This window comes from Neophocaena asiaeorientalis, unplaced genomic scaffold, assembly GCF_003031525.2.
Source record: "Neophocaena asiaeorientalis asiaeorientalis breed wild unplaced genomic scaffold, Neophocaena_asiaeorientalis_V1.1 scaffold45, whole genome shotgun sequence".
In the NCBI taxonomy this organism is placed as follows: domain Eukaryota; kingdom Metazoa; phylum Chordata; class Mammalia; order Artiodactyla; family Phocoenidae; genus Neophocaena; species Neophocaena asiaeorientalis.
The window spans coordinates 5185317-5196176 of record NW_020174642.1 but is presented as its reverse complement, the minus strand read 5'-3'; the positions used below and the strand labels follow the sequence as shown (position 1 = coordinate 5196176).

The 10860-nt window shown below is 48.0% G+C and overlaps 1 protein-coding gene across 1 annotated transcript in view; it reads right to left on the bottom strand.

Moving 5' to 3' along the window:
- Positions 1 to 10860, bottom strand: part of SIM2 (SIM bHLH transcription factor 2) — a 52190-nt gene that overhangs the window by 36193 nt on the left and 5137 nt on the right. The window contains exons 2-3 of the mRNA XM_024758418.1: positions 6669 to 6751; positions 3572 to 3661 (exon numbers count right to left, since the gene is read on the bottom strand). Coding sequence (XP_024614186.1) covers positions 3572 to 3661; positions 6669 to 6751 — 173 coding nt within the window. The remainder of the gene's footprint in view (positions 1 to 3571; positions 3662 to 6668; positions 6752 to 10860) is intronic.

Here is a 10860-nt window from a genome sequence, read left to right as displayed (position 1 = left end):
CCAAAAAAAAAAAAAAAAAAAAAAGAATCGTTTTTATATTCTCAAACAGTTCAGAAAGTTATTTAGATAGTGCAGATTAAAAAAACAAAAAACCACCAGTTTGCTATGAATTATCACACAATTATGGCAAACCTAGGAGCTTAGGTTCCCTAGGAGCTGCTAACATAGAGTTTAACCCCGAATTAATGTGAAAAATGTCGTTACTTAGAGATATCGTTATAGAGAATAATTGAAAGTTCTTGGAACACAGAAGGGCGTTACGTAAATATAAGCTATTACTGCCCTTATTCATCAGAAAACCTGTTTAAAAGGTTACTCTGACTAGTGGGTAAAATTTTATTAACACTTTTATCTCTGGTGATTAAAAAAAATCTTGAAGCCTATTTTAATTAAAGTTTTCATGTTTGATATGTTTGTCTGACTTATACTACTACTAGTAAAAATAATCTAAAAGGTGCAAAAAAATTCTTTTAAACAGAAGTTGGGTATTTGACATTCTTTTCAATACCTTATTTTACTATTTAAGGAGACAGAAAAAAATACACATTGTGATTCTGCCTAGGTTTCCTTCTGCAGAGTTAACTGGGAAGAGGCGGCAGATTTGAGGGAAAAGTTTGTTGTTGCTTATTTAAACAGTTCACCATGAAACACTCCCCAGACATCAGCGTGAAAGTGTTTTTGTAGCTGGAGACTGATAGTGAGATAGTCCCGCCAGGAGATCAGAAAAAAATTAGCCGTCCTACACGGACAGGCAGTTTGACTTATTTTAAATTGACACTTCTCCTGGCACCATACAGACAAAAGGCATCTTTACAATTTTTTTGGAAAATACAAAATTATGATATACAAAGTTTTACATCTGCATTAGGACCAAAAGGAAATATAATTTAAATTCCAATTCTGCTTAAATTTCCTTTCTTGGTCATTTGTAGAGACGTGGATGGATCTAGAGACTGTCACAGAGTGAAATAAGTCAGAAAGAGAAAAACAAATATCATATATTAATGCATATATGTGGAACCTAGAAAAATGGTACAGATGAACAGGTTTGCAGGGCAGAAAGTGAGACACAGATGTAGAGAACAAACATATAGACACCGAGGGGGGAAAGCTGTGGCGGGGTGGTGGGATGAAGTGGGAGATTGGGATTGACATGTATACACTAATATGTATAAAATAGGTAACTAATAAGAACCTGCTGTATAAAAAAATAAATTAAATAAAATTCAAAAATCCAAAGAAAAAAGAATTTCCTTTCGTGGTGTTTATCATGAACAGGAGATATATTTGTTACCTATCCAATGTTTTGGTCATTCTTAATTATTGTGTTCAAAAACAATCATTTTCATTTCCCATGTGAAAAGAGAAAAATGACAGAGAGCAAAAGAGAGATGTAGAATGCCAGACTGAGCAGCCTGACAGAATGAACTGGAAGGTCCTGATATGTGCACAGTGCCTTATGATGTGCCAGAACATTCCCCATGACTAATTATCCCTAATATGTGCCCACCAAAGGATGCTATTTGAAGCGACTTTTGTGCTATTTGAAGTACAGTTCTAATGAAACTTACAATGCCTGGTTTTGTGGAGCTCCCTATAGTTTATAAATCACATGGGCCCCTGGTATGTTTCTCACCATGATCCTAAAAGAGTAGTAGAGCAGGCATTATTTTCTTATTTAAGTTATGGTACAGAGAGGTCAATTGCCTGCCCGTATCAGACAATGAAAACCATACAACAAAATGCATTTCCCTTTTTGCTTTGACTGCTAGGGAGCTCAGATCTAAATTTAATATTTGACCAGTCATTTTCTTTTTTGACCTTTTTTTTTTTTTTTTGCAGTACGTGGGCCTCTCACTGTTGTGGCCTCTCTCGTTGCGGAGTCCAGGCTCTGGACGCACAGGCTCAGCGGCCATGGCTCACGGGCACAGCTGCTCCACGGCATGTGGGATCTTCCCAGATTGGGGCACGAACCTGTGTCCCCTGCATCGGCAGGTGGACTCTCAACCACTGCGCCACCAGGGAAGCCCATGACCAGCCATTTTTAAAGTATGTGAAATGTTTTGTCTTGTTTGTGACATTATTATAAGACTTATCAAAGGTTTTATAAGTTACAATTTAAAAAGTTAAGGAATCTGATCAAGGGCACTCAGCCACAAATCAAGTCAGGAGTAGAAACCAGGCTGGGTCTAACTAAAGGGTCTTAAATAATTCTAAATATTCAGAGAATAATGAGGTGGAAATTCAGAGAATAATAATTTTGGAAAATATAAAAAGAGAAAATTTCATATTTCCAATAGTATTTCCCATTCTACAAGTACACTAATCCCATGAGTCACATAGGTGAAAGAGACAAGCCTCAATAAATCTCATCTGGGAGACCTGGTATCATAAAAGAAGAGAAGAGGAAGAGAACAGAAAACGCCAAACAATTTTAATATGTGATTCGCTTTAGAAGACTTTGCAGAAGAAAACACACAGGCGCAGAAACCACTTGGACATGGATAAGGATATACATCCATTGAAAAGAAGGTTGTAAACAAATGGAAAGTTTAAAAAACATCTTGGCAGAAAAAGAAGAGGAATACACCAGATGCAGGTTTCCAAATTGGTAATTTTGTTTTTCAATGAGAAAGCCCAAGCCACTTTAATTGGCATGTTTTATTTTGGCTTAACTACAGGAGGAGGCTGGTGCAGCACGGATTATTTATGTGCCTCCTGGGAGCCCATTTCCTGGATCTAATTAATTCTAGTGTGTCTTCAGTTGTAATGAAAAAAAGCACTCTGATAATTCACAACGTAAAGAAACATTTAGCCCCTATACGTATAAAACAACGTGACTCTTAGAATCATGATCCATGCTTGTGAAATCAGAAATGTGCAACAATCAGTAGACTCTCCCACCATCCAGACTGGCCACAGCCCCGACAAGTAGCCAAGTCCTCTACCAAACCCTTGGCTTGACAGGACAGAGAAAACAGTGCACCTCTCTCCTCTAGGGAATGAACCCCTTTTAGAAGACAGTTTCAGAAAAATAGGTGACATTTAAATGTTCTAAAATGCTTTACTGAAACGAGCACTGAACTGGAAAAACTCAGGAAAAATTACCCAGAATTCCATGTGAACACTCATAAATCTACCCCCCCTTTTCTCTCTCCCCAAAGCACATTCTGCATAAAATCCATGCTCTACATCAGCTTGCCTCTCTTTCATAGCAACTCACAATACCACGTGCAGACCATCAAGCGTGGACTGAAAAATCTCCCTTTGTGAAGCTCTTGTTAGCGGCAGAGAACTTTACTGTATAAGCGGAGTCCAGGCAATTGGACAAGGCTGACTGTGGCAGAGACATTACGAGGCATTAGCCCCAAAGGAAAAAGAAAGTAGAAAAGTGAAACATAACACGGAGAAGAAAAGCCCCGCGGGCCGGCCGAAAAAGACGATTTTGGATTACGTTCAGGCACAAAAGTAGACACTAGGACAGACTCATTTTCAAGTTGGGTAAGGCTGTCAAGATCCGCCAACGCTTAACTTATTATTTTGGTTGTACATAAAATTAGTCAATACCCACCTGGGACAAGCCTAAATGTACAGAAGCTGTTTCCGAAATATACATGATTTTGCCGTCAGATGCTACCACAAAAACAAATCCATCCAAAGTCTGTAAAAGAAAAAGCATCAGGGTAAGAGATAATAGACACTAGACTTAAACCTGATCATTGTACTGGCACTGGGATGGAGAAATGTATAAAGTATTCAATCAACGTACATTGTTAAATGCAGAAACGGCGCCCCGGGGCCAAGAGAAGGACTGTAGGTTTAGTACCCCAGCCGGGCTCTCAAATGCTTTTAAAGGACTTTAAAAACAGTCTTACATCTACATCACAAAAATCACGCGAAACATTTGAGAATTCCTATCATGCTCAGTTTAAACGTAGTAGCTTTATTGTTGGGGTTATTTTAGCACTTAGCACAAATCCGGAGTTCTATGGTACTTAGGGGAAAATCTACCACTGTATAGACCATTTCATATCATAACTGGCAGCCGTTTATACCACTAGAACATATGCTTTATTTGCCACAATTTTCTAGTTATCCCTAAGTACCATTTGAATAATAAATTCTGAACACTACCACTCCCCAGAAAATAAAATACCTGGTTATTTTTAACAGACTCTGTCTACAAAATTAATTATTTAGAATCTGCAAGAGATCAAACAACCTTTGCAAAATTCAAGGAGAAAAAGTATCAATTTCTGAAAAATTAAAGCTACCTAAATGATATTCTGATTTTGCCTAACTTGGTTAGCCCTCAAAAAAAAAAGTAAAATTATAAGAGGTAATTAAGTCAAATAAAGGGTAATGATCATATTTATGTGTGGCAAGGATAAAAAGACTAAATTATTTTTGAAGAAAGGAAACTGCATTTTATTTACTCATTCATATTTTAGATCCAGAACCAAAGAAAAGCAATAAAGTTGGTGAAAGACCCATACAACCCACAACATTGCCCCCATAAAAAGATATTCCAAATTAATTTCTGGCCACAAATTCTATTTTTACAGCATGTAATTGAAACCAGATTACCTTTGGTTTTTCTAAATCCGCCCCCTCTTTGGAGGGGGGCCTAAAAAGAATGTAGAAGTGAAACCTGAAAGATATCCTTACACTCTGCGTCTCAAATACAGTTTTGCTGCAAAATCTTCTTTGCCAGCTAAGCTATCATTAGCTTTCCCTGTGCTGAGGTTGAAATCAACATCTTGATTATAAGCCCGACTTTCATGTTTCTAACTCAGCTACAAAATATTTCCCCAACTAAACTCCTTTTCAAAGATATAAACTATTCAGCAATTTCTGAAGTTATCCACGTTTTGGCACATTTTGCATTCTTGCTTAACTCCGAAATAATTAAAGAGATACATTTAATGAAATAGTATCAGACAGACAGCCATATGAGTAAAAGAGAAAAAGTTATCAAAATTAAATTCTGAAGGTTGCCAGTGGTAGCTTAAAAAATAATACTCTTAATGGAAAATGTTGGTTATGCTTTCATAGCTGCAAACGACCTAATGCGCTTGCAAGTATATTAACTGCAAAGCCGCCCATCCACAGACACACTCTGGAATTAAATAAATGTACAGTGGAGAAACTTGGGGGCGTTGACTTTGCCGCCAGGTTTTCACTGGAACTCCCTGGCACTTAGTTGTCTCTGATATTAGTGTCACTTATAATATGTAGGAACATCAAACACTTAAAATACCGCGCACGGAGCTGGACCCGAGCTTGCGGGCAGAGCAAAGGGCGTGCAGGAAGGGCTCCAAGAGCACCATTTCCCGGCCGGCTCCCACACCACTAGCTTTATGTTGTAAAAGCCTCGGGTTTCAAGTACATCCCGGGATCTTCTCTTCCCCAGCTCATGCATTTAAAAAAATAAATCACGCTAGGGCATTTGGGGCAAAAGAGTTTTGAAAAGATCTGCTTCTGCGAAGCGCGGAGCCGACTCGCTGACCCAAGACACAGAGTTCCGTAGCCAACTTTTTTTTTTCCCCCTTATAAAGAAAACACAAAATAGAAGGAGGAAATGCAAAATAGCTCTCGGTAGGCATTTTTCGGTGGCAGAGACAAATGACGGGAGGGGGAATGAATCGGGTCGTTGATGAGGCTCTGTAAAGGGCATTTGAAAGATTCCGAGACACGAGGCGTTTCTGTGCCCACCTAGCGCCAGCCGCGGACTTGGAAGTGGCCGGTCGTGCGCACGGTTACCCCACCCGAGCCCCAGACACCGTGAAGGAAATCCGAGGTCAGGGGCGGTTTAGTAACCGCGGACTGAATGGCTCCGGGCTGGGGCGCTAAGCGGCTGACACAAACCAAGCAAGGACTTCCTCCGTGAGCCAGGTGACCCCGGAGGTCGCACCATGCTGTGAGCAGGACCACTTGAGTTGAACAAGGCTCCACCACTGGCTGTGGAACCTCAGGCATGTTGCTTAACCTTTCTGTGCCTCGACTTCTTGCTCTGAAAAAAATGCAGTTAAAAATAGAACACACTCTAGGTGGCTGGTGAAGAGAAATGATATAGTAAGATTTAGAACAGCTGGCCGGTAGCAAACGCTCAGTAAATGTCAACTGCTAATACTCAGTTATTGATGCTGTCTCTCCTCTATTGCAACCTCTCCAGACACACACAATTGTCAGACGCTTTAGGCTCTGCCTCCCTCTGGCTCAGAGCAGCCGGATCACTCCTCTGGCTCCGGCGCCTGGCACGGCATCTGGCACAGAGCAAGAGCTCCATAAAAGTTTGCCAAAGGAAGTAAGGTTGGAGAGGACTGAACCACACCCAGGGGCGCGCTTCGGCCTAGGTCTCGTGGGCTAGAGAGTCCTGGGGCTGGGGCGGGGGAGAGGGTGCCAGGTGTGGGGTTGATGGGGGGCTGGTTGAGCGGAACCCACCCGCAGTCCCGGCCCTCCGAGGGGAGTTGGGGGGAATTGGCCCGAAGTCCGATCACTGCCTCGGGAGACCTCTGCAGGCTGGGGGCGGCCTGTGGATCCGCCCGGGGCTCCTTGAGGAGGGACCCCTGGAGACTGGGACGGTGGGGTCGGAAGGGAGCCCCTACCCGGGCGGGCCAAGGCCGTTGGTGGCGGCGGCGCTTTTCACCCCGCGGCGGTCCTACTACCTGCAGCAGGTGCGATCCCAGCTCCTTGGCGACGCTGTCCAGGGGCCCCGCGCGGCTCGGCTGTCCCCATGCGTCTCCTAAACCTGGACGGGGGATAAAGCAAACCGGTAAACAGCAGCGCCCAGCTAGAGGCCTCGGCACCCGGCGCCCCGCCGGCCGTCGCCCCTTTGCCTTCGATTAAAAAGGAAAAGGCCGGAGGAGAAATTCCCGCCGAGGCCTTGGGTCCAAGCCGGCCAGGCCCACAGCTCCCGTGGGTCACCCACGTGCTCACGGCTCTGAAATTGCCGTTTTATTTGAAATGCCACAAAGTAATCTAATCTGCTGTGAAATGGGCCATCCTCGTAGCCAAACGGGGATATCGATTTGACCAGTAAATATTCCCCCAAGGGTCCTTCCTCTCTCCCTTCCCTGCGCCGCCGGCAGCCATGCACTTTCCCAAAGACAGAGAGGCCCGAACGTAAAGCCCTCGCCGTACTGGAGGCAGCTTTTCCGGCATTAAAACGACAAAACAAACAAACAAACCAAAAAACCAAAACTTTTCCAACCCCCTGTAATCTCTCCCCTCCCCCACCCCGGACTCTCCAGCCCTCACAGGGGCCCCAAGGAGCGCCCACACTCTTCCAATCCAAGAGCTACAGCCTGGGAAGGGGTTACCTGGGGGCTTCTAGAAAGCGAACTCCTAAGTCGCCAGCGGCGGGTGGGGTACGGGCCGAAGGCGGGGAGAGCCGTGTGTATACTAGACGGTAACTGGGAGGCGTTTGTTGGCACATAATTGGGGTCTCGCAGCCCCTCCGCTTAACTGTCCCTCCAAGGCCTCCGTTGCTCCCCCACCACCTCCCCGAAGGCCACAGGTGTTACAGAAGGCGCACCAGGGCCAAGGCAGCCCAGCTCGAGAGAACATCTCTCTCCTGCGCCCTCGGCTCAGCTGCCGTGTCCCCGGAGATCCCAGGCTTTGCCTGCACGCCCGGGAAGAAGCAGGAAAGCCGGGTGAGATTGCGGCGCTGAACGCCAGCTGGGAGAACCCCAGCCGCTCCCAGGCGTCCTGCTGGCGGCCTGGCCCGAAACCCTCCAGCGAGCGCCGCGGGCCGGGCGCGAGGCCGCAAAGACAGGGGACCAATGTGCTAGCAACGCGCCCCCCCATCCCCCGCGAAGAACGCCCCCCAGGCTCTAGGCCCCTCGCGCGCCTCCCACCAGGACTGCGACCCTGCGGGTAAGCTGTGGGTCGCGCGGGCGCGTCCGTCTCCCCTCCCGCCAGAATTGCGGGTCTGACCGGCCCCCTGCCCGCTGCTCCGGGAGTGCGCGACCAGGGACCAGAGCGAATCCGAGGCCCATTCCCAAGACCGAAAAGCCCCTCCAAGCAGGCGGCAGCGAGTGGGTTTCCGGAGAGGGTCGCGCAGGCACACTGGGTCTCCCCACTGTCCTTGGGGCGCCCGGGGCATCGCGACTTCTGGAACCCTCGATCCTAGCAAGCGGAAAATGCACCTCCAGGCCCAGGGCCCCCGCAGAGACATTGGAGACCCTTCTTTCGGCAATTTCTATTATGCAACTAAGAAAGGGATGGCCTTTAATTCTTCTCCTGGGCTCTAGAATTAGAGGTTTATCCTGGTCTCCCCATAAGGAAGTGGCTAATTTCCACATATTCTCATCTCCCAAATATGATCGCAGCCCCACACCCCCCCGATTCCAGCACGTGAACGGAGGTGTCTCTTTAACCCCAGGAAATCACTGCCCACCCCACTCTCACTCCCAAGGATGACCACAGTGACCATATTATAGGGCCACTGGCTCTCACGGTAGGTCCTTCCTCCCCAGCACCCAAGAGGCCGGCCTACTGGTGGTGGCGTTGACTCCATTTAACCGGAAATGGAAAGAACCAAAATTTAGAAGCCTCCGGGCCCTGAATGAAGAAAAAAACATAATAAGGGCCCAGGAATTCTGGTGTCTGAAAATGGACAAAGGCACCCCTATAACTGTCCTTTACTCTGCTCCTGGGCCCGTCCCCTGGTTTGGGCCAAGCCACCTTTGCCCGGCTTTCTGTTGACAGTGAGCACCGCCTCCAGCCTTGGCTCCTGACAGCACCTGGGGCTGAGTGACCTGGGGGAAATCTGCACCTTCTTTGGGAATGACCCCCAAACCAAAGTCCCCTGCCTGGGTCTCCCAAAAGCCTTGTCGAAAGCTCTGGCCTCACATGTAAAAAGTGCATTGGCTGCACAGGACAATTTTTCCGTATGATTCAAAGCCTGTCTCTTACATCATTATAATTTTTCGTTTTATTTCTTGATGCCTCCGCTTTGCCAGTGGGGGTTTGGACCTGACACAAGGGGGAGCAGATGGTGGGGAGGCTCTCCTTAAGCATCCCTACCCCCACGCCACCTCACAGGGTGATAGTGCTACCAGCTCTTCCATTAGAAACCTCTATGGGCGAGACTTTTCCCCTGGGCCCGTAAAAATCTACTTTGGGCTGAATGCAGAGACTAAATAAGGGAAGGTTTGTAACAAAAACATCATCTTGTCACTGTAAAGCCATACATACTCCTGAAAAAGTGAGGCACTAGGCCTGTGGCCCTTATCTGGACCTCACAAAGGGCTTTATTTGTTAGAAAAATGAGGGCAGGAGTGTAAGAAGAGACTGCGCTAAGCTCCTCCAAGGTTATCAGCCATTGGTGGTCTGTTTGGCCTGATTCTGGGAAATCCCCACCCCACCCCATCCCAGTGACTGCAAGGGAGCAAGACAGGGGAGGTTCCAACCCTGGCCTGTAGTTTCCGGCCAGGGTTTGGGGTCCTGCTTGCCCTACATGTGTCAATAGGGGAATCAGATGGGCACTCCCTGCTACTGGGAATCCAGCTGGCCAGGTCACTGGGGAGGGGGTCAGCCACTAGGTCAGAGGGAAAGGGAGCCAAGTGTCCCCTTTTCCCCTCTGCCTCCAAGGGTCCGTGGGTGCTTGCACTTGTACCCACACTCAGCGAGCGGGCTGTTTGGTTTAAACCCCGTCAGGCCCTGCCCACCACAGAAGCTATCTAAATATGGTCCCTCCTCTCTGGGTGCTCAGTGAGTCAGTCAACAAACAGCTCTTGGGTGCCTGCGGTACCAGGTCTTCAGTGAGGTGCAGGTCACAGACCATAAACATCAAATCACACAAACGATCTGATTTCCCAGTAAAGGGGACAGTGTGCAGGGGTTCCCTCACTGTGAGATAGGGTCACCCTCTCAGGTGAGGGGGACACACGAGTTGAGACCTGAAGGAGGCAGTTAGGTTCGCTCCTTCCTCTGGACCCGTTAGCAGGACTTACTGTGGCCAGTGACCAATGGGTCCTGCCCCAGAGAAGGGTCTAGACTCGGCTAAGAACTTCCAGGATGGACAGCGGTTCTCACACTTCCCCGAGGGCAACCTCGGGTATCTAAAATGGTGGTAATTCAGTCCTCTTCTGGCTTTGGAATGGTTCGCGGTCACTGGGTCCCCGAAAAGCCCGGCCCTTGCACCCTTTTAGAAACCCACAGCTGCACAGCGGCCCAGAGGGTGTGTGAAGGGGGTGGTAGGTAGAGATGCCCCGACAGGGTTTGGCTCTGGGTGGGGGAAGGGAGGGGATTCCAGCCCGGCCTGCCTGGCCATGGGCCAGTGTTGTACATGCACAGACCACGGACGACGCAAGCGCCCGGAGACCTGGTCGCCTGATGCTTAGCCCTTGCAGGATGGGAGGGTGCCTCGGCCGAGTCCGCGCTCAGGAGCGCGCGTGGCCAGCGCCGCGCCGGCCAGGCTTCAGTCCGCGCCCCGGAGCGCCCCGAGCCGGTCTTGGGCGCTGGCCTCCGGGAGCTGAATCTGCGGCGCCCGCGCTCTACATCCTCGCTCCCACCTCCAGGGCCCCCGCAGTTCTGGAGTTCCCATCGCCACTGCCGAGCTTCCCGCTCCGCCTCTGTGAACTTTCCCTCCCGGACCCGGCGCACAGCCTGGCAGGCTTCCAAGTAGAGACGGGGAGAGGGTTGTAAAACCCCACTTTATTCTAAAAAATAAGTCTACTTAAAAAAAAAAAAAAAAAAACTACATTATTTCGGGCTGCGGCAGGGAAAGGCCTCGGATCTGTGACTCCATGTCGGGTTAGGGCGAGTTTCTCCTCACCAAACCCTCTAAATCAAAGCGTTTCCATTCCCGACAACAATTTCTAGGACCGCCCTGACCCCCGCACCTCCCCTTGG